This window comes from Mycteria americana, chromosome 2, assembly GCF_035582795.1.
Source record: "Mycteria americana isolate JAX WOST 10 ecotype Jacksonville Zoo and Gardens chromosome 2, USCA_MyAme_1.0, whole genome shotgun sequence".
In the NCBI taxonomy this organism is placed as follows: Eukaryota; Metazoa; Chordata; class Aves; order Ciconiiformes; family Ciconiidae; genus Mycteria; species Mycteria americana.
This window is the reverse complement of record NC_134366.1, coordinates 126,823,235-126,847,055: the sequence shown is the minus strand read 5'-3', so window position 1 is coordinate 126,847,055 and position 23,821 is coordinate 126,823,235. Positions and strand designations below refer to the sequence as shown.

The 23,821-nt window shown below is 38.5% G+C and overlaps 1 protein-coding gene across 1 annotated transcript; it reads right to left on the bottom strand.

Moving 5' to 3' along the window:
* Positions 1-1,684: 1,684 nt before the first annotated feature.
* Positions 1,685-23,391, bottom strand: LOC142406761 (desmoglein-4-like). The gene is made up of 16 exons (XM_075495693.1): positions 23,344-23,391; positions 16,573-16,608; positions 16,069-16,197; positions 15,211-15,366; positions 14,913-15,060; positions 13,842-14,005; positions 13,465-13,599; positions 12,719-12,904; positions 12,277-12,536; positions 11,200-11,342; positions 10,832-11,050; positions 8,596-9,093; positions 6,502-6,650; positions 5,941-6,001; positions 4,112-4,320; positions 1,685-2,641 (listed from the first exon to the last, which is right to left on the bottom strand). The coding sequence occupies exons 1-16, from the start codon at positions 23,389-23,391 to the stop codon at positions 1,685-1,687; spliced, it is 3,498 nt and encodes a 1,165-aa protein (XP_075351808.1).
* Between the last annotated feature and the right edge of the window lie 430 nt (positions 23,392-23,821).

Sequence of the window (23,821 nt, the reverse complement as noted above, 5' to 3'; positions counted from 1 at the left end):
ATGACTCCTGGGGATTACTGGTGTTAATGGCTGTGGCGTTGACTCAGAGGGCACTGCAAGTTGTCTTTGACAGCAGATCTAGTCGCATTTCCGAAAGCATCTTTTAAAAAGCCTTTTCCTGATATCACACTCAGAAACTTGTCATCCAGTTCTTCTGAGATGAGTTAATCTGGACGTGCAACTGAAAGTTTCTTCTCCATTTTACAGAGTGGGAGGTTCACAGACAACTCTTAAACTTTTCACTAACCTATCCATCAAAGCTGAAGAAGCAAAATTTGAGGGAAAACTACTGATTTGGTGGTCTAGCAAAAAAAGCTAGTCCCTCTCTATAACTCTATTGTATTTACACTGAAGCGATGTTGCGTACACTATGGTTACTATACATATGATACAGAAGTAAAATAGAGATAGATACTATATTTCGGTATTTTGCTCCTTCAGATCATGTTCTAAGCCACATTAAGGTATTATTAGAATAACAGAGTCCAGTAGAGCTGTTTTTGTGGGAAAATAAAAGCCAGATTTAATTAAGATTATAGAATCATAAAGACTTTTTCAATTAACACATTCAAATAAACTTTCAAAATATCAATGCAAAATACATTGACATATGAAATAACCATTCTCCACATTGCTGATTAGCAAATTTATATTGCTCCCAAGTGTTTTTTTCTTTTCATGAAGGACTTCAGCTATCAGTGTCAGTGTTACAATCCTTGCTGTTGCCTCCCCACATCACAAAGCTTCTAAGACTTTATTTTCTCGTGAGTATTAGAAAAGAGAACTGGCATGGTATATTATAGCCCTCTTAATATAACCTGACATTGGAGACTTAAATGGTAGGCATAGTTTGGCACAAAAATCTGACTAAGAGCTCCTGGTTGTCACTGAAGTCCTTTTAGATTTAAGTAAAGCTGTAATGGTAATGGAGAAAAGATGAAGCCAACATCTTCCTGGGTGACAGTGTCACCGCGGCAGCGCCGGCTGTGGCGAATTGCTGGTCACGCTCCTCGCCATGAGGGTAACAACACGGCAGGCCGTGGCAGAGTGTTTGTTTTACTGAGAACTTCAGAAAGCGATGAAAATGTATTGTGTCTATATGATTATTATTTATAACTATTGCTGGTGATGGGAGAAATGATTCAAAGTGCCGTTTTGTAGCGCTCCTTGAATTACATGAAAAGTAAAGTGATGCATTTGAAAGTGCTTATTTAGTCTTGAGTTGACTAATTATTAATTACATTCTTTTCCTGTCTTGTCAGTGAGGGGCTATTAACCCCAATCTACTTACTGTGGGAGATCACTCAGCAGTACAGTATTTTAACACTTTTTTTAGATGACATTAATTCATGCTGATACTACACGCACACAAGGATCCCCTCTCACTGCTCTGACTGGTAATCAGATCTCTCTCCAAAAACATTAGCATCTCTTTGTACACTTGTAGTGCTAGGTGGAGAGAATGACAAAAATTTAAAGCTAACTTCAACTTTCCCTTCACTGACAAAGTCCTGCGTTTGACCTTGAAACGGGGCACCCTTCGGAGATCCTCACACAAGTAGGAATCCCTGAAACTTTAGCGCTATTTCCTAGTTATAAATAATAACAATATTCTTGGTGGGTGGCAGCTAACGAGTTTTGGTGCAAATGGCGATTTTGGCAGGAAGGGGCGCTGGCAGAGGCCTTACTGACTGGAGTACTGCACGGTGCTGTACTTTGTCACTCTTCTCCGGGAGGTTCCGGGCGACGCCGTGCCCATTGCCTGGCCAAGGTGACCGTCGGCGCTGAGCATCTGACCTGTGCTGCTCAGGCCCCCCAGATTTGCCCCCCCCAGGCTGCTCATCCCAGACCCTGACACTACCCTCTCGGTGACCACCACGTTGTGGGCGTTTGATAACTCCGAGGGAATATTTATTAAGCTGCCTGGCATGCCGGAGGCAGGCCTGAACACCCTTTCTGTCACTACCACATTCGACCCGTCTACCAAATCGGGAATGCTCAGAGAGGTCGGGAGCCGGGAGTTAGGTGCGATTACTCTTTCCGTGACGATAACGTTGGACCCGTCTGCGAGATCGGGGATATCTAGCATGCCACGCAAATCAGAGGCAGATGCAGGACCGACAACCCTTTCTGTTACGACAACGTTGGATGCACGCAGAGGGTCAACGCAAAGAGCCGGGCCGCCGGAGGTGTAGGTCTCAGTCACCGTCACGTTGCCGTGGAGCAAAGGATCCGGCATCGGCCTTGGGGGCTGTATGGTTGACCCAGATGTGTAGGTGTTTTCAGTAACAACCGTTGTAGTGCCGACCGGGGGAGGCATAGGGGCACATCCGTTGACAACGATGGTGGTTCCGGGTGGCGGGAGGTTTAGATCACTTTCAGGGTTGGGAAAGGTGACGTTAACGCTTGGCCAGGGTGCGTTGACATCAGGGAAAGGTTCTATCTCTTTGCCCAGACAGATCTCTGCCAGGGTCTTAAATTTTGGTCCTAATGTATCCAAATACGTTTCGTCTGTATCTTCTCCAATAAAGCTGCAGCAACCCACAGAGCCAACAGGAGTACCGACTCCTTCATGATCATATATTAATAGGCAGTCATTTGCCGGCCGACCCTCATCTTCATCTGCATACACAAATGCTTTCTGTAGTTTTCAAAACCAGAAAAAAAAGTAGAACAGAGTGACTTTTCATCAGGTTTTTAACCATGAAGACTCAAACCGTAGTAAGGGTTTCCTAACCACAGTAAGGCCCAGCTGACTCGAAAAACAGGGCATCAACTGAACAAATTATATCATCAACACTTTTGTGACCTTGAAATAAGTTTTATTCAAATGTTACTGATACTTTATTCTTGTTTCTGCAAACACTTAGCATGTCAAATTTGATCTGCCGTCAGTGGGTCTGACTGTGGGGTGAAGGGAGAGAGTGAAAGGGATGGGGGAACAAATGCACTCTTTGGGCAGCAATATCTGGATGAAGTGGTAGGAAGAGGAGCGAAGCAGGATGGTGAGGGGAGCAGTGGAGAGGCCAGGACAGAGGGGATGGGATGGAGGGTTGGCCACAGCTGGGAAGGCTTGGTGAGCCCAGAGGGGAATCCATTTTGAGCAGGATGGAGATCACTGGTTTGGGGAGGCATGGGGGATGGTGGGGTGGTCAGTGTGGAGGGATCGGGCAGGAAAGAGGAGAATTTAAAGTGGGTGCGGGGTGAGGTTGGAGGAAGCAGGGAAGGACAGAAGGGGAGGCCTGGGAGGGAGAGGCAGAGGGTTTGGAGATTGGGATGGTCAGTAGGAGGAGTAATCTGTGGAGGCCTATGGCTGGCAGACAATTAATACGTAGTGCTCCCAGCCTAGCCAGGGAGATTGCAGTCTGGGAGAAGTCCATGCTCAGGACTTCAGGACTGCTCTGTCCTCTCCTCCACTGAATGTTGTTTAGGTTTTGAAATACAGCAATCCTTATATATTAATTGATATTTTGGTGACATATGCAATTATAGTATTTATGCCTCACAGTTCATGCTAATTATGAAAATATATCCCATTAATCCATGTAAACGCCATAGCATTTTTTTATCCCATATGTAAAGGCTAATTAATATGTTGCCAATTACAAAACTGCATATTTGTGTCACTTGCAGTTCACAAGTTGTTTAGGGAACAGAAATGGCAATAAAAATAAGGAAGAAAGTGAACTGGTGTTCACAGTTCTTTAAGGGTTAAAGTCACTTCATTAAACAAGCTGTACAGGAAGTACTTGTGAACAATTTCACAAAGTTATTATCTATTTATACACTGAAAAAGGTGGCAAATATATAAATTTGGCGGCCACTTATGAAGCCGAAATAATTTAATTGCTTGCTACCCATAGCTGCAGTGTGTCCATCAGTTTTACAAAAAGGCTACTGAGCAATCAAATCTAATATGGCAGCAACTCAAAACAGTACTACTAGTGTCGTAGCTTTTCTTACTGGCACGGTCAGCTTTGCTCTCACACCAGTCTTATACCATGGAAGTTTCAATTTGAGTGGAGTTATTTTGGAGTTCCACCATGTAACTCGGGGAGGAGAATCTAACAGTAGGCTCACAGATAAAATGCAAAGTAGATCAGGTAATTACCTCAGAGAAATAGTTGTCTAGGAAGGCCATGTTCACCCCTCCTTCTCGATACTCTTTTATGGTTCCTCCAATTGACCCTTTTGCTTCCCCTGTTCCAGAAATTCCTCCAGCTGTTCCATAACCAGTGCCAGTGCCATAGCCAACCCCTGTAGTTTCTTCAACACCAGAAGCTACTACTCCTCCTCCTCCATATGTGTTTGTATATATGTCTGAAAACAGAAAAAGAAAAGTTATCCTTCCTATGCTCTGTGAAAATTTACATGGAATTTGCCAGTTGTTTTTACAAATAATACAATGACACTACTGAGTTTCTAAAGGTATTTTAGACTAATTTCAGTTACAGATCCATGCACAGGTGCCAAACATTGAAACTGCAATGAAAATTAAGCGCATGTTAGCAGACATCTAAGACCTTGATTTATTCCTGAGGCTAGGCAGCATGTGCATATATGCTTTAGAAAAGCAATGATTTACTTGTGTAATTGACTGGAGAGATTCCTCTGTCTGGTGTACATATATGCTGTCATGGGATTTGCATTAGAAAATCAGATAATGCTTATGGATATTTATGCAAATACATAAATGTATATTTATGATCACATCGGGGTTAAAATTATTTTGCCTTAAAGTCTGTTCTAAAAGAAATAGCTTTGTAACTCCTTTCACATTTTCTAGTCATTCGATTGTTAAGGGGGATTTGGGAGAACAACAATGGATCATAATAACCACCAGTGTTCATGATGCAGAATGAAAATGACCTTTACAATAAATTATAAAGTCATACTTACAGGGTTTTATCTTCTCCAGATTTTTTCATATATGATAACAAGGAATGAGTGTAATAAACCAATTGCATACAGTAGTCTTGACTGTGATTACATTAAGAAACATAGGCTAAATTATATTGTTTTTTTCATTTAATCTCAATAGTCTCAGTTTATAGAATTTGAACCAGGGCTTTCACCATAATGGTACTGAACAGTGAAAATAAAGTAAATCACATGTGTAAGTCTTAAACTTTTCAATTGTCATTGCAGCAGAACTTCCCTGAGAATGAAGACTCTTAATTCACATTTATGCCCCCAAATGTTCTCTTTGGATTTTACCTTAAGGATGAGAACATTTTTGAATAATCAATAGTCATCAGAGAAGTTGTCTTGCAGAATGACATTTCTTCCTGTCAGAAGCTAGTGAAAATGGATCTGTGCCAGCATCCTTCCTTCCTGTTGTGGAGTAAGGAATGGGGAAAAAGAGAAAGTGGCACTGCACAGCTTGACTTATTCTCTGTGGCCATCAAATTCCTGAGGGAACCCTATCTCAGAAGCATAAATTTATTGTGCTATGTATCAGCTTTCTGTCTAGGCTAGTGCACAAATGGTCAGTAATTACCGGCTACTCGACAGGTCCTATTCTTCCTTGTGGGAAGCAGAGCCTGGAAACTGGGAAGAACTGAACCTTTCACCACTGAGTTATGAAAGAAAATTTCCTTATTCTGGCCACAAGATTGATTTCTACTAAAACTGGTGTCTTGAAAAGACCCTCCATTCACTAGCTGGAATGATAAAGAAAAGGTGCCTGAGATGTGAAAGCCTTGGCAGATATTTCCAAATAAATGTAGTTTGCAGAAATGAATCTGCTCAAAGGCTCAAACCTCAGATCCTTTATTCATACTGGAAGTCCTACTAGCATCAGTTTGACTATCTGCAGATGAAAGATTGGAAGGGTTGGGTTATAGCTGCGAAACCAAAGTGCTCCTTGAATCAGAAGACATGAAGTTCTGAAAGATAGCTTTATGACAGCGTGCATAGAAAATTTTAGGATCTGCTTACCAGAAGGTTCACCAAAATCACCTCCTGCAGCTGTTGTTGGGGCAAGAATGTGTGAGACATCCTGGAAAACAACATTTTGACTCCTTGAATGATGACTTTGAAATTCCCATATGAAGACCAAGACTTTGTGAATCATGTTAAGGAATTAGCAGTCTAAACTGTTAACGCTATTAATTACCATCCCCATAAAAAAAAAAAAAACAACCAAAAACTCCATTCAATTTTTTTCATTGTCAACGTACAAGGTGATCAGCGAAGATGGTTTGTGTTACCTTGTCCTACTTCGCACTGAAAAAGCTTGCTAGTTATTGTGTTTCAGCTGAGGGAATAGTAACACCAAACTGTTGGGCCAAGCTAACTGAACACAACTTAAACCACACAACCCCCATCTGTAAATATTAATTAAGAATCACCTTTCATATCTGCCTGGCAATTGTTGACAATGCCAAGCTTCTTTTAGAAGATGATACAGTGCTACAATCACTTTCATGCTTCTAGTCAAATGCAGTCTTTTCTGTAAATAGAGTTACTGTGGGTTTTAGAAACATGGGATGTACTGACCCTGTCTTCAGGCTGTGCACCTTCTATTCCCCATGGATGAATTGCCCCTTCTGTGCATTCAGGTACAGGTTCAAATCCAGTTCCAACTCCACCTGCAGCGCCAGGTCCACAGCCACAACAGTCACTCATTGACATCAAAATTGGAATCACTTAACAGGAAAGAAACAGGAAACACAGATTTAGGACATCTCTTCCTCACAGGAATAGCTGCTTTTCCCAGAGGGCAGGTGCTCAAGAACTTTTGAAAATGTGTCTTTTAAAATGTTTCAAACCAAGTGGCCTGCAAGTCTGGCTTTCAGAATCATTAGCTGCTTTTGGAAATGTATGTATTTGGAAATTCAGAATAATTTGTACCTTTAGTTATAGCAGAGTAAAGCGGGGGTGGAGTAGGGCTGTTACTCCAAATTTATGCCTATACACCTGGGAACAGACCTTGATCTGTCTCAGCGGAATGAATATAAGTTGCATACATATGAAAATTAAACAAACAGAACCAGTCTTGCTATGTATAGCATTCAGTGGTAGTCATTCTTGATATATATATATCAAGCATGCATTTGTCTCTTCAGATATTTTAATTGAAAAGAAATACACATTAGTAATAATAGACACAAGAATCAGTGGAGATCAGTGGAGATCTGGCTACAGTGATCTTTGGCTAAGGCTCCAGTTGCATTTTTCACATCACATATACATAATGCTTGATTTGAAAAAACAATAGAGGCAAACCCTAAACCCCAGTTTTAACAAATAATTACATAGATTGAGTGAGGTTTCCCAGTGTGCTGTATTATGCTTAGTTGTTTGAAGAACTCAGTGTTGGAAATTGCTGAATGCTTTAAACACCAACATTGAAAACATTGCTCATTTTAGAAAGGCACTGCAATATTAATTCTGGCTGTCTTTAGGTCCTTAACCTAGATGGCTAAGTTAGTAACCTCGTGCCACTGCAGAGAGAGTGGGGACAGACAGTTGCCTATACCAGACTAAGCAGAGCACCTAAAACTCTCAGTTTAACATCAAAGTGCACTGAAGAGAAAAGGGGAAAGGGCTATACAGTGTACAAAGTGCTACCTCACACTGCACGACTAAGGACATATTTACTCCTGACTACCAACTAGGAGAGGAGATTTCCAAAAGCAGAAAAACAGTCTGTCCTGTAACATTAACCACCTGGGAACCACAAACAAAACAGCCTTTTGCAGCTTCAAAGTGTTGTGTTTGCTGATTCCTACTAATCAAAGATCAAAACCCAAACCAAACCCCTCTCCTCAAAAAAATCAGGGGAAAAATCAGTTTCCTCTGGTTTTGTAGTCAGTATTTCTGCACTGGGAAATTTTAGGTGTCGATTGCTTGATGCCCAGGACATGAAAGATGATCACATCTGATTGTGATGGTCTGAGAAATCCTTGCATTAAGTTAGACTATACAAGCTAAGAAGCTTGCATAAAGTCTAACTTGAGTCATTCCTATCCCTGAAACTTATATTTCTTCAAAAATACTAGGACATATGAATGAATGATCTGTTTTGATCCTGTTATCACAAGTGCTACTTGTTTTTAATAGATGTAATGTTTGGCAGCAATAGCCAAAATGTTCAGAATTTAAGATGATTATATTTATTGTTCTACTACTGAAATCTGGCTTTGAGTTCAAAGGAAGCTTGTTCTTTACATTTTTTCATACCCAACTTTGAGCTGATACTTGTCCATTTCTTTTAGTAATGTTATGGAAGTACAAATTGCAAAGTGTAAGTTGTAAGTGACAGGGACAGCTCTTGCCCAAAATCTTCTGAATCTTCTACTAAACATTTTTACCCTGTCTGATGGTCTGAGAACTGGATAACACCTTAGGAAAAAACCCCTAAGTCTTAGGAAGGAAATAGTTATTTCTGAATGAAGTATGTATACAAATAGGTAGAATATAAAATATATAGAAATTCTTACAATTTAAAAGACAATTTTTTCTCTGTCAAATGGCCCATGGGAGCCAACAGGTTATCAACCAACCAGAAAAGTCACCTTATTTTAGAAGAATTTAAAAAATACACTTTTTAGAAAATTAATAAAATTGTTTTCTGAATTTTATACTTACGAACAAATATTAATCCACCAAGAAACATCAGGCCAATGGCAGCACCGCTAAGTGTGGTAGAAGATTGGAGATCTCTGTCATAATATCCATTTCCATTGTAACTATCATCAGTGGCTGCAGTATATTCTCCATCACCGTATCCATCAGTGTAAACCTGCCCGTCTGTGTGGTCCACAGGTTCTGTTTCTCCAGGTCTAGACTCACCACCACCTTCTTGTCCTGTTCCTATTCCACCTTCCTGGTATCCTCCACTATCACTGCCACCGGCACTGCTACCGGTACCACTGCTGCTACTGCCGCTACTACTGCCACCACCACCACCGACGATAATTATTTTTTTGGCCCCACTGGTGCAGTAATTACGACTATCACACTGACAAGCTTGCACAGGAATTATATGTGGTTTAGAGCAGCGTCGGCCTTGGTTATCTCTTACGCTGATATAGATCCTATAAACGTAAAAGTCAATGTTCTGACTCATTAGTTCTGCAGAGGAAGCTTTGGGGAAAAAAAAGAGAAAAATATTTAGATTAAGGTATTGACTATAAATACTGTACAAATCGATAATTTTTGTGAGTAATGTTCATAGAACAGAAGGAAGACTAAGAGTTCCCATTCTAAGATCTTCAGTTACTTATGTGTCTACAGTACTTATTCAAAGCTGAAACTTATGATATTCGTTGATGCTAGTTTTTTCTTTTGCAAAACCTGAGCCAGATCAGTCTAGTCATCACTTTTTAACCTGAGAAATATAAAAGGGGCAAATGCACTTTTTTATATCTACTGCTGCTTTTACTGATTTTTATTCGCACAATGGTGAACATAAAAATTGCAAGTTTTATACATTTTTTTTCTCTCACAAGGAATTTACATGTGTTTTTCACAATTTTTTTCAGTAGTTTTAAAATACTTAAAGTTACACATTTACATCTGTTTAGAACAAATAGGAGACACAAGAGTAATTGTAATTGTGATATTTACCATTTAAAAGAGTCTTCACAGAATCACAGAATCGTATAGGTTGGAAAAGACCTTTAAGATCATCGAGTCCAACCGTAAACCTAACACTGCCAAGTCCACCACTACACCATGTCCCTAAGCACCTCATCCAAACGTCCTTTAAATACCTCCAGGGATGGCTACTCAACCACTTCCCTGGGCAGCCTGTTCCAATGCTTGATAACCCTTTCAGTGAAGTAAAATTTCCTAATATCCAGTCTAAACCTCCCCTGGCACAACTTGAGGCCATTTCCTCTTGTCCTATCACTTGTTACTGGGGAGAAGAGACCGACCCCCACCTCTCTACAACCTCCTGTCAGGTAGTTGTAGAGAGCAACAAGGTCTCCCCTCAGCCTTCTTTTCTCCAGGCTAAACAACCCCAGTTCCCTCAGCCGCTCCCCATAAGACTTCTGCTCCAGACCCTTCACCAGCTTCGTTGCCCTTCTCTGGACACGCTCCAGCACCTCAATGTCCCTCTTGTAGTGGGGGGCCCAAAACTGAACACAGCATTCAAGGTGCGGCCTCACTAGTGCTGAGTACAGGTGTCTTCTACGCATACTGTAAGTTATGCAAATTCTGTCATTTAGTAATGTATGAGATTTGATTAATTCATTACTTTGTTATGTCTTTTTGGAGGAAACTGGAAAAGCTCTGCTGGGCACTGACTGAAACTTTTTTCTTAGAAATACAAATAAGTACAATTTGTACAATAAATTGCATTTTTTATTTGTAATCTTTATTTGCCATTTTCATATGCCTCTCATAAAAGTAAAGCTCTGCCAACTAATAACTTTATACTCTAATAAATAAATTTGAGAGTTTTGTCATATGCTTAGAATTTTTTAGATAATATAGAAATAAAAAGGTATCAAATTACTCCTTTTGAATGACCTCATTGGGTTTAGACCAATAGAGGTGCTTATCATAGCTACACTCAAGTAAAGTACAGTTTTGCTGCTCTGTTTTCATCAGTATATTTTTAGTTTCCTTTAAAAGATGATAACTAGATAAAACACATGTAATGATTCTGATTCTAGTTCTAATATGATTTTTATATACATGTATGCAAATCCAGAACAACTTCTTGGATTCATATGAGCATAAAATCACATTTAAGTGAGATTAGAATAGATTCTAATAACTGTTTTGTTTGTTATGAAAAGGTTATCCTAATCTGTTATCTTAGATAAGAGTTTATTACTATGGTTTATTCTGTATAAAATGTAGGCTAATTTACCGTTTATTGATCTGATAATCCATGTAGTTTGAGGTTCACCATGTATGCTGAATGTAAAGGGAAGAGCATATGGATCGCCATGCCTATCCTTTGCTGTGATAATCACTGATGGGGAATGCATACATACTTTCCTTAATTCAGTATTAATAGTTGGGCAATTGTCATTGACATCTTGTAATGAAAGCACAATGGTGCCAGTAGCAGTATATTGAGGAATGCCTGTAAAAAGAAGATATTTGTGGTCAGGAGGGAATATTGATACTATAAGTAATGCAGTTCAGGTGGGAAAACTAGAAACAGGAAAAAACATTGAGAGAAATCTGGAACAAAGAGAGTTTTGTTTCAGAAAACTTGATCTCTTTTCTTACCTCTGGTGATAGCCAGAACCTCTGCTCTGTACTGCCCATTGATTAAATAGATTGATTCCCGGTCAATAACTTTGTTCAGTGTGATTTCACCGGTGTTTTGATTGATTCTGAACCAGGCAGCTGGATCACGTCCTATACTATATCTGTATTTGGTGAAGTAAAAATACGCAGTGTTATGTTACGAATACATGTATTACATATTCATTTTGCAAATAATATTTGTCACTTTGGAATATTTTTCTTTAGGCTGTGCTAGGTCCTATTGCATTTCACTTTCTTCAAGCAAAAGTCCTGTAGACTTCAAAAGATGTAGACCAGAAAAATAATTAGGAATAAAGTAAATGTGTAGAAGTCCACTGTATTTTGAAAGTGGTATCATAGTCTAAAAGTAAAATTTTTCTGGACCCTGTAAACCTTTACTAGAACCCTTGCTGATATCAGTAGTTAAATCCACAGTTCTTCCTATAATATTCTACAGTTGTATTTGCTAACATATTCCTCTGTTTTATGAAAACTTTTCAAACCTTTGTAAATTGGATGTATTTATTTCTACATACATTAAAAAGCAAATTATGGTCCCATTAATTATTATTAATTTCAGCAGAAATAAATGTCATTTTTTTTTTAAATTTTTTTTTTTTACTATAGAATGAGCTGGTGAGTAGACCTCTTCTATTCTAATTGTATAATATTGCCCATTATTGGGGTTTTCTGCTTGCTTTTTTAGAGATGCTAACAAATTCCCTATTTGTAGCAAACATTTCAAGAAAAAATGTTCTTAGGTTGGGTTAGAAAAAAAGTCTGTCCTGATTTATGTAAGCTACAGCCTGTTGGAAGAATGATGTTTTCTTTGTCTTGTACACAAGGCTAAGGAAAGTAGGTCAGGAAACAAAAGCAATCATAGCATAAAAATGGGCTGAAGAATATACTATGCTATTGCTATTATTCTATTGCTAACCTATTAACATTTTTTAAGTTGTTTTTTAAAACACCCTTTAAAATACCTATTCCTCATCCCATTGAAATCTCAATTAAAAGAATTATTCCACCTGGGGAGTTAAGCAGAGCAGAGCTTACACAACATTTGATGCAATAGCTCCAGTGTCCTCATCAATGGCTGTATATGTTCCCAGAACATGATTCACTCTTGTGCTTTCTGTTAGAGAAAATGTAACTGAAGATGGATGAAATCTTGGCGGTTCAACCACATTTTTTACTTCTATTATGAGGGGTGTTCCAGACATTTGGAAGTCATGTGCAACAGAGTGGTGGAAGGGAGCTACATTCTTGACACCCATAATCAGTGAGTGAGTTTGGAGATGTTCATAATTCAGTTCCTAAAAGATAAACCACAGAGAATTAGATAATAAATAAAAGTTCCTTTAATTTTATTTACATGTTTTCTATTTTAAATGGTTGAGTGACAGTGTTTTTACTGCTCATTTAATTTTGTTAACAATTAATTAAAACTATTTAAAGATGATTATTTCAACAGTTGAATCACAATGTTTATCCATACCTTAATTACTCTAAGTATTCCTTGATTTGTAGCTCGATCTGTAACAATTTCAAAACAGTTATCTTCATTACCGGATATAAAGAAAAACTCTGCTAACCAATTGTCTGTAAACTCTTCGTCAGCATCCAGAGCTTGTATTCGCAGCAGTTCTGAACTGAGTGAATTTTCTGAAATACTTGCTGAAAACTGGAATGACAGATAAATACCTATTAGCAAACACTGAAATACATAATGTGAGGAAAACACAGCTGACTGCAGAGATTCTTTTGAAGGATGTCCTGCCCACAGTCCATGCCAATTTAATAAAAACTGTGTGTTCTGGGTAAATTGTGATTCTGGTTGCAGATCTGAAGAGCTGGATCACCTCAAGTGTTTGCAGAGGCAGCTTAGAGGAAATTAATTTGTGCTTTCTATAAGAAAAGATCATACAAAGATTGGGTTAATCTACCTAATCTGGCCATATTGCACAGGTCTGGACACCTGAATGACCGGATTTCTCTGAATACAGAGAAGTCAGTGTCAGGATTGACTTCTCTGAATACAAAAATAAACTATGTGTATGTTATCAGAATTGGTGCACAAGCGACAGATTGGATTTTGAGCACGCTTCAAGGAAACAACCCTGTAAATCCAGTGGAGCACTCAAATGTGAAAGCGCTCTATCGGTTAGTAAGGGCTCTGTTATCAACTGGGTTTTTGAACAGGGTTTTAAAACAGTGATGTTGCTTTTGGTATTAAAAACTTACAGAGCTTTGAGCAAGAGTTGGGAAGTTGTCATTGACATCAATAACTTTAACATTACAGCTACAAAGGGATGAAATTCCATCTGCAGCTCCATCCCGGTCTGACGCCTTCACCATAAGAGTGTAGCTACTATGTTGCTGTCACATAAAGAGAAATGAGTGTGTTAGAAGGACCACCTGTGCATCTTAAACGTTAGAAATACTCATGTCTTGCTACTATTTCCTAATGCAGGAATTTGCCTTAGACATTTTATTGTAACATATAGAAAAAATGCATTTTTCCCTCAGTTTTTGTAAAAACCACAACCTTTCTCTCCTCCCCCCCCCCCATATATACACCAGAACATCATGGTTTTTAACTTTGGAAAGGGAAATGTTACCTCTCTGTCAAGATAATTTGCAAGATGCAGTTCTCCAGTATATTTATTCATAATGAACATGGGTGGACCTGAAGGTTCCTGACTCTCTATCTTGAAGGCAATTTTAGAATTCAAGTGATTAGGTTCATCTGCATCTGATGCAATTATTTTCATCACCAGTGTGTCTAAAAATAAAGAATAATAATTAAAAAAAACAAATCAGAAAATCTGTTTTGTTCCTGCAAACAACTCATCAAGACAATGCTAAATCTTGGTGTATAAAAATGATAGAATGCTATCTATTCATTGACATTTACAAAGAAAAACAAAAGTTTAATTTTGTAGTACTGATTCTGACTGAATATTAATGACTTTAAAATGCATTAAAAATTAAGGCCAGATGGAGTAATGCAGATTTTCACTGAACTTCTTTAAGTCACCATAGGGACTATGTAAAAACAGTAAGTACTGAGCTTGTAGATATTCATGTAAGAAATCTCCACAGTTTTAAATGAGAATTTCTAGAAAGCAGAAAATGAGTGTTAGGCACCATTGCCTCAGTGCTATTTGCATGTCTAATGTCGATTGCTGTACTTTTGGTAAAAAGAACCATTTTCGTGGTTTAAGTAAGGGTTTATTTAGTCATATTCTACTGCAACTGCAATACTCAGGCTACAAATACAAATGTTTGAAATAGAAAAAATGGGAAAAAACGTATTTTATATAACCTCAAAGGAAATAAGTGTAGGTATAATGTTAATTTTTTTTAACGAGAAGGAATGAACTGATTTATTTTAAATTTTCACGTCTGAAAGAATTTGCATGATGGTATGGTTAGAAACTGGAACATTCAGCGTTCATGTGTGGGAGGAAAGGGGGAAGGAAGCATCACTGCTTAATTTTAGGCAACAAACTCGGGCCCCAGCTCGAATAGCACTTGGAGAAGCATCTGCCACTCCTTCCTCTGCAGTAGCCCTGGCCAATATATGTCATTGCCTAAGAAAAAGCGGAATGAGCACCCCAGGTTTATATTAACTGTATTCTGGGAGCTTCACTTAACTATACTATAATAGGCATAACATAGTTACTTACTGTCCATACTGCTTTCTTCAATAGATCCTGTAAATACAGTTTGTGCAAATATAGGAGGGTTATCGTTTATATCCAGAACTCTGACTCGAAGTTCAAGAGGTGGTTCCAAATCTACACCCGTCACCGAGTGTCTAGCAAAGCAACGTATCTAGATAAAAGAGATTTACTCATTTTAAAACCAAAAGTGAAGTAAGCAAATCTGAAACAATCTGAAACAAATTAATTTGTCTCCTTCTGCTCTCCCTGCCCCACCCTGGATCCATCATTATAAAGGTGAAAGAAAAAGGAGAGTACTTACAATAAATACTGGGGTTACTTCCCTGTCCACTATTGATGTTATATTAATTTCTCCTGTTCTTGGGTTAACAACAAATATTCCATAGGGGGCACGATCAATTCCAACTCCAGAGATGCTGTATGTGATTGGATGTTTTTCTTCACAATCTGATCGGATCTACAATAACAGATAATAATAATTTATGCCAGTTTACTGAGGATACCTGCAGGGCTTTTTTTCCCGTTATTAATTCCTGTAAAAAATTCTATATAATTTCAGTTTCTCAACCACTTATCACAAGGTTCAATTGACAGAACCAATGGGAGGCGCTTCTACAAAACAGTCAGCCTAGAGATCCATCTCCTCTTAAGTGCTGGACAGGCTTTCTATTTCTCTTAAACCTTCTGGCAGGGAAGTGGACAGAGAAACTTCCAAGAGTATCACACTGTGGCTGGACCTCAGTAAGGGTACGGTCATGGTGAGAGGATATGAAAACATCTTCTTTGCTCTGTTGCCCCCAGAGGTCATGTACTATCCTTTAACTTCTACTCAGGGGTTTCTCAGGCTGAGAGAGAAAAGAAAAATATTGTGATGTACTACAAAGATGCTTCACACGAAGAGACTATGGTTGGAGCTGTCCAGGAGGTAGACTGATGGCAACGTTCTAGGAAGCCTTTGGTCACTGATCAGCAGCCATGTGGGTTCACCTTAGGAGATTGTCTCAGCAGAGCTGGAAATATTGCATCATCTTTCTTTTATTCTACATTCCTTGCTTTGACTACTCTAAGCAAATATACTTTTAAATCTCTCTGCATTTACCAGCCTGTCTTCAGAAAAACTTCCTTGTCAGCGAACACTTTTGTTTTTCTTTCTACTTACTTTAGCAATTGGATTCCTCTTAGAATTATCTTCTCCTTCTCTACAAGCTGCAGCAAATTTGACCCATTCACGTTTTTGTCTTCTGAAGGTTTTCCATCTTGCCATTCCATTTTCATCCCATTCTTTTACCTTTGACAGAGAGTTCCAGTATCATATGACCAGTAACCTCAATCAATTTTAAATGAATACAGACATTTAGAATTTCCAACAATAAGGAAAAAAGGGATTTTTATAGATCATGTGCTTTTTTATATGACTGCTAGTCCCAAACTCTAAGACTGTACATGTTTACTTTAAAATTATTCCTGTGTATGAGATACTAATTTAGGTTCAGGAGAACTTCTCTTGAGCGGGTGAGCAGGTTATTATCTGCAGCTGTTTAATATTTAAATACATTTACAATCTTCAAGTTCGGAAATGTCTTAGTTTAGCATTTTCCATTTCATTTTTGCATTGGTTACACTTCATTTGATCAGAAAAACAGTTTCTAAAGAAATATGTTACCTCTACATGGAATCCTGTGCTGAAATCCAAGAGTACCTGCAAGAACAATAAAAAGATTGGCATATAAAAATGCAGGGCAAAAGGCAGTAAGGAAAACCAAACTGCCATACATTGCTATACTGCAGGACTGGAGCAGTACTTTTTCATGTCTATTGCAATAGTCTGTCTAGGCAGTAGCTACAGGATTTCCATAAATAACTTTGTGCAATTCATTTTTTTCTATCTCCGTCACCTGAAGTCCTTGACAGTTAACACCTTCAAAATTAATTCTGTCTTTCAAGGCAGAACTTTGAATGGATATGCCATAGCAAATTTCAAGTTGTACCTACATCAAAATACAGCTTTCACACAGATTTTTAGGTTGTAACACTTCAGCTGAAGAGAGAAGTGGTTGCAAGGGTTGTTATTAAGAAGTATGTCTAGGAAACTAGAAAAGGAGTATTTATTTATTCTAAAGAATTTTTTCTTTTTTTTTTTATTATTTAGAAAGTCCACAGTAGACCTGGAGTACTTAACTATGTAGTTTAACCAAAAAGAACGAAAATGTTTTCTTGACTTCCCACTGAGGTTGAAGAGATTCAATGTAAGATGGAAAGCCAGCTGCAGTCATCAGGCAGATTTCCCTGGAGTGCAGTGGGCTTTGATTTGAGGTCTAACTATGCAACCGAAGTCTTGAGTAAATAAAGGTGGCAGAATCAGATGTAATAGGTAATTACTTTTAAATTAAAATTAAAATAATAGAGAATCCTCAATTTCTTGATTAGCACAATTTAAAAGAAGGCACAGTTTAGTTAACCTTGTTCCTAAATGAGGTGTGAAAATGAAGTTCACTTGGTGAATGTACCTCTTCAGAGCATCTCTTCTGGGTTTAGGACCTGCCTCTGCTCTCTTCAGATGATAAAGGGTGAAGAATATGGAATTTGCAGGACTGGATGCTTGCTTCATTCATCATTGGAAGAAACAAAATATCCAGGTGACTCAAAAAATGTTGCAGAGTTTCTCTTTTCTCACCAAATGTGGTTAAAAGCTGTAGTTATAAATTTTCCACTTTCCTTATCATTTCCCAGTACTGTTCAATAGCTTTTTTTTGTCTGACATGTTTTATCTGGTGGGTTTTATGTCAGTTATACTTGGATAAAATCTGTGACAATCTTTTCTCTGTGGTAGCTTTACCTCATGGGACTTTCCTCACTTCAAATTTATTGCATTGTTCTGTCAAGGCTGGAAGATGGGCACAGACTATTTCCCACTTACTTCATGTTAAAACAACCTCTTACATGCAACAGATTAATGAACAGCAGCTTCACCCTCCTTCCTCTCTCTTCCCCCTTTTCCCCATTTACCTATATGCCGTAAGAGGTCCACCATCTGTCATTTACAAAGCAATGTCTCCAATGATCCGATCTTGCCCAGAACATTCCCTGAGACCTCGGCACATAATGGCTGCCCTAATCTGCTTCTGAACGAGGGAATTTAGACTGTGGATTTGCCCATTTTGTGTGCATATACCTTGAAATTATTGGACTATTTGGAGTAAGATTTTTTTTTCTTGTTTCTTTGAGCAAGCTATTGACATAAATGGTTAAGAAAAGTACTCTGCAGGAAAATCATTACAATATGTTCACGCTGTGCTAAAAGCATCAATACATCTTTTCATCTGAGTTTATGTCTTGGTGACTATTTAAATCTTCAGCTGCAGAATGGGGTTCAAATTCATGTGCAGCCATTACTCGTCTCAGAGAAGGGACAAGATCAGACTCCATTTAAACTGCAGGGCTTTTTCACCCCAGTGGGAGCTCAGGCCTGTCCTTGTATAATCCTCCTTGGAGCCTGGGGAAACACGGGAGAGTAGAAGGGGCAGATTACACCCTCACCAGAGAACCTGAGTGATGAAGTCCACCAGAAGTAGCACTGATTGAACGTCTCTTATCAGTTGATCCCACCGGCAAAGCAGAGCTTCCTTTGGTGAGTCCAGTGAAATCCTCTCCACCCTTAAGCTGAAATCCCTTCTGGCATGCAAGCAATTGTCTTGACCCAGAAACGTATGGGCATACACCTCCTAGTACAATGCTAGTGAATCTTGTCTACTGTCTGCATCCTGTTGCCTATTCTGCTATTTAACAGTGAAACTAATATCTCACATCCAGCCACATCACTCTCATACTCAGCAGGCCTTACTGAAAAACTGTGTTGAGTATCTCTGAAATAAGAATTATGCCTGTAAAGAATTCTGTTCTTTAAGGACATGAATATTCATAGAACACTTAATTTTAGCCTATAGGGAGTTCTGTTTTCAAGCAGTGAAGAATATACATTTTACACTGGAGTTTCATCCTTTGTTTCTGAACACCAATAATGGGAATGCCAGGAATTTGTTCATCAGTAGTGCTGAGGATTGTAAATTTAGGCCCCGTGTTTCCACACTTGTCCCATCCTAACCAAGGAAAAACCCATTCTGCTACGTGTTGCTAATGGAAGATCTTGAAAGAAGTCTTGATGGTTTTGAGTCCAGAGTCCTTAGTACAGTTTGTGATATTATTTGAAAAGGCAGATCCAATGAACTTGATGTCTGCGTTTGGTATGTCTCTCAGAGTTACTGCCGTGGTATGGGAAGGAGGGCAGGCAGACATCAGACAAAGTTGCCTAGTTCACCAGCTAAACCTCAACAATTCTGGAGTGACATCTATCCAGCTGGATTCAGGGATGGAGGTTCCTCTGCCTCCCCAACTAATATTTTCTGGTTCTCCCCTATCACCAGCAGTTAGAAGGCTCCCCCCGCCCCAGTTGTCTATTTCTATTATCTCTCTGCGATGCAAACCCTTTTTTTCTAGTGCTATTTCCAGCAGAGATGTACTGCCTCCTAGCAGCTAACTCCAGCACGCTTCTAGATAGTGAACAAATTTCCCTTCTAAACTAGTATTCGAATACAGTACTTTACATAGATTCAGTGATTAACGATAATTAAAGCCATAGGAGCCACTGGAATGTGTGGGATGCATACTGAAGACCTTGGGGTTGGCAAGCTGATCAGAATGATATCAAGATTTGCTGTCCTGTTAGTCTCCGAGAGACTGTGAAAAAATGGAAACTCTGCAGAGAAGCTAGAGGCTCGTTGCACAAGCTGTTTCTGGTTTGGGTTGGGAGAGGTGCAGGCAGGAAACATGTTTATGGAGACTGTCATTTGCACAGTGGCCTGTCTGAAAGCTTGTCTTTTACTGTAATGATAAACATTACAATGAACCTTGTGTCCAGAATGACGCCTTAGAGTCACATTGGAGTTATTCTGGATTTATTCTGATGTCACTGGGAACAGAATTAGGCCCATAGGATGTGTATGGTTCTTTGCACCTTCAAAGCAATTTACAAATAAGAATTAACTAATCATTAATTGACTGCCAAGCAATATTATACGCAATTATGGAGTCCTCCCTCCTCCACCTACTCAAATCTAAATGACTGAACACGCCTTTAACATCTTCCCAGCATTATTCATATTGGATCTGCTTCTCTCTCTTTGAAGTCAACAGCAGTATTGTTATTGGCCTGGATGGGAGGAGTGCTGAGAACTCACACATATTATATTAGTCATCAGGGTGCCATGGTAGCTCTGGTTGTGTCAGCGTTTTGGGACTTTTACCTCTTTCTTACTCAGCCAAAGCTCTGACTAGTAAAGGGTTGAAATAACAAACCCTTCCCTTTATTCATTCTGCATCTCTTAAAAAAATGATAACTCAGTGCGTATGAAATAATGAGAAGTGGAGTTGAAACATAAGACAAAACCTCATAATTTAAAAAAGAAGCCATTTGATCACTTTTAAATTGAAACATGAATGTTTTTTTGTCTATACTGTTCATTTTTGTAGGTCACTAAAGAATGTGCTGCTTCCAATTTAAAGGGGAAGTTTTTCAGGATGATTTTTCTGGCATTTTGTTTTCTAATTCTGTGGAAGTCAGGTGTTTCTATTGCTTCCTGTGTTAGCAACTGACATCAATATTTTGTATTGCACCCAGGATGGAGAATCCATTGCTATTTCAGCAGAAGTATGACAAGGCTCATGTCAGTCAGAAGAATATATTCCAAAGTTTTATTTGTTTTAAAATATGCTTATGCAAAGAACTGACCACTTTGGGAAAGTTTCCACTGAGATTGTTTCTGTTCTGCTGAGTCATACAGATATAATGAATTTCCATACAGTAACTGAGCTTAACCATTAGAAAAATGAACAGAAAAGTAATTTCAATACAGGGTGTATGCCATTATCATTCAAATCTGAGTTTTTCAAGTTAGTCATGCTAAGTCTCCTCAATAAATCTCCTCAATAAAACCTGAATTCTAATACGGCTTAGAGTGCTCTAACTGCAAATGCACATTTGCTTAGGGGCCATTTTTACTTAGGAATGTGAAACTGCAGACTTAAGAACCTAATCTTGGGTGATAATTCCTGGATGCGGAATTGCTTTAGTTTCTATTTCTACAACAAAATTCTTTGGCAGAAGAGTTTGCAGGTTCCTGGCTACATCCTGGCAGATGTTTTGTATGCACATGCAAGGAGAGGATTTGGCCCCTTAATATTTTTATGTGCAACCAAGTTACGAGTAGGAGGTGTAACCATAGCCTAACAACTGGAAAAAAAAAAGAAGCGTAGATAACACATGGGAAAATGTAGCCAGACAAAAGTGCATATAAGACATGCGGTGAATTTAAAATTATTAGCTGTCACATGATAGCTGGCAGGAGAAGAGTCATACCTGATCAAACAGGTTATTTCCATAAAACGTGTCTGTGCAAGTATCACAAACAGAACTCCCTTACTCATGAGAATAGCGCCTTTGAAGTCACGTGAGCAAGGGTTGCAGAATCAGTCCCACCAATGGTGAAATGCATGTAGCAAATTATTAGTTTCAGGGCTGGTAAGTTTTCTTTTTTTGAAAGTGTAGTAGTATACTAAAACATGTATAACTCCACAGCAATTTTATTTGATACAACTTATTAACAATATACTAACCAGACACACCATTCAGACAGGTGATTTTCATGAAAGATTAATCAAGCTGAAAACCAAGACTTTTTCTCAGAATACACTAAAATTGGATACATAATTTATAATTTATTTAATCTCTACAGTTTGTCTGTCAGCTTTCTATAAAGCGCTGAAAGATGCTATTAAGCTGTACAGGCCACCATGAACACTGCTGTGCAGAAGAACGCATAATAAGAACAACAGTTGTTTCTGCTGGGTAGTAAAAGTTCAAATATTTGATAGTCATCAAAACATAATGGCGGTTTTCACAATTGCTCCTTTTTCCTGACCCATCACATATCCTTCATCAGTCATAATTATACCAATAATATACTGAAAGAATAAAAATGGCTCCAGAGTTGCCGAGAGAAGTAACGCAGTAAAATCTCTTTTGAATGGACAGATCTTAGGTACAGAAGAGTCAACTTTTTTTCGAACTTCAACACTTCAGGAGTATGCATCCCCAGGTAACTGAGTAAAATGAATAGTCACTAATGCTACAAGAAAATCCAGAAGTGATAGTGTGATGTGCAACATGGCAATCTGAGAGACCTCTGTGCTGCCTTAAACAAGCAGAAACTCATCTGAACCGTAACTTGCTTTTGCCAAGTTTTGTTGCCGTTTGCTTGGCATCTGCCCTGTGTTGATTAGTTCTGTTTTACTGACTGCAGTGCTGTCACCTAAATTAATGGATTATCTTTTCAAAGTAAGTCTAAGGATTTCATATTCTATAACAACAAACACTTTTTCCCTGACTATAACATTTCTAGAGTGATCAGTAACAAAAAGTTTACAAACATTTACACTTACTAATGCATTGTGTAAAATGAAAGCCACAGAAGGACATAACTATAATAGAAATCCTACTCTTTTCAATCTTCAGGGCCTTAAACCTCTACTTTAAACCTAATTTTAGAAGAGCAGCACAGATAAGTAAAAATAATCCACACAAAAATCAAATTGCAGGAGTAGAAGGGCCTCCATAATTCTTTTAAGTCCTTTCTGGGTGATTTCCGTGCCTTGATGAACACATTGTACAACTATGCCACTTGACTATAGCCGCAACTTTCCTTTTACAGTGAGAAAAACAAACCCGAAGAGTGACACTTTCACCATGCATTCACTTGCTCAGCACATGGCGGCTCAGACACTAATGCGCTACAAGACAGGAATTCTTTGTAATGTGAAATAATAGGCCAAGTCTTGATTTTTACACGGCTAAGGTCTGCACTAATTTTCATGTTTTTCTCTTAAATATAGCTGTAGGAATTGGTCAGCTCTGAAGCGCTCTTGCTAATCAGTTTAGAAAAAAAGATTGCTCTTCATATTCCCTCAAGTGATTAAAAAAATAAAGACATAGAACCAAATAATATCCAGTCGAGTTATTAGGATTTTTATAATGATAAGATTTTTATTAATAACAGTGACTCCTTAAATAGTAGCCACAGACAACATTCACCTGAAAAGTCGTGCATTAAACACAGAAAGTCACATATTGAACATCAATAGACTGCAGAAAGCCATAATCCAAAGAAACATTTGTCAGCATTTAATGAAAAACTAAATTATTTGTATAGAACCTTCAGAAATGCAGTCTAAAATAAGCGCAGCTTTATTTTTTATGCTAAATTTCACAAGATCTTTTTTTGGGGGTAGTTTACACTGTAAAATGTAATGCTCTCCTGAGGAAGATTCAACTGGCATAATCAACTGGCAGAGTTTACAAATATTGTTTTAAAATCTGACTTACCAATAAAAGGAACAGAAAAGCAGCCGTTCGGTGAGGGAGCCAATCCATGGCATCTGCCTTCTCGGATACAAGTCCAACTGAGTTATGGTTACAAGCCTGTTCCTTTTCCCCTCCCCCCCCCACCTCTGGTGTCTATTTAAAAAGACACTCGGTAGATGTCCTTATACTCAGCCCTTCAAGGTGTCTCTGCCTCCCTCTGAGGGAAGCACTGAAGATGCTGTATAACAGAGTGTCTTTCCCCACCCCAAAATCCTGGGCTGGTCTCACCTGAAACGCTTGACAACATCATTATTGCTTGCAGGTAAAAGCTAAGAGACACACCTTAATTCTTATTGCACTGAAACCCTTTGTTGGATACGAAAGGGTACGTTTTAAAAACAGAAGGCAAGCTTTGCTGGGAAGATACCGAGTGATTTATAAATTACTCACAACATAAGGAATCATTAAAATGGTAACTTATCATTGCTTTGAATGCAAT

Bases quoted from the DNA above. Each gene is read 5' to 3' on its own strand.
- LOC142406761 (XM_075495693.1), bottom strand. From the start codon at position 23,391: ATGGATTGGCTCCCTCACCGAACGGCTGCTTTTCTGTTCCTTTTATTG. The intron at 15,061-15,210 runs GTAAGTACTCTC...TCTTTTATCTAG, and splicing joins AAGTAACCCCAGTATTTATT to ATACGTTGCTTTGCTAGACA. The intron at 2,642-4,111 runs GTAATTACCTGA...TGAAAACTACAG, and splicing joins TAGACAACTATTTCTCTGAG to AAAGCATTTGTGTATGCAGA.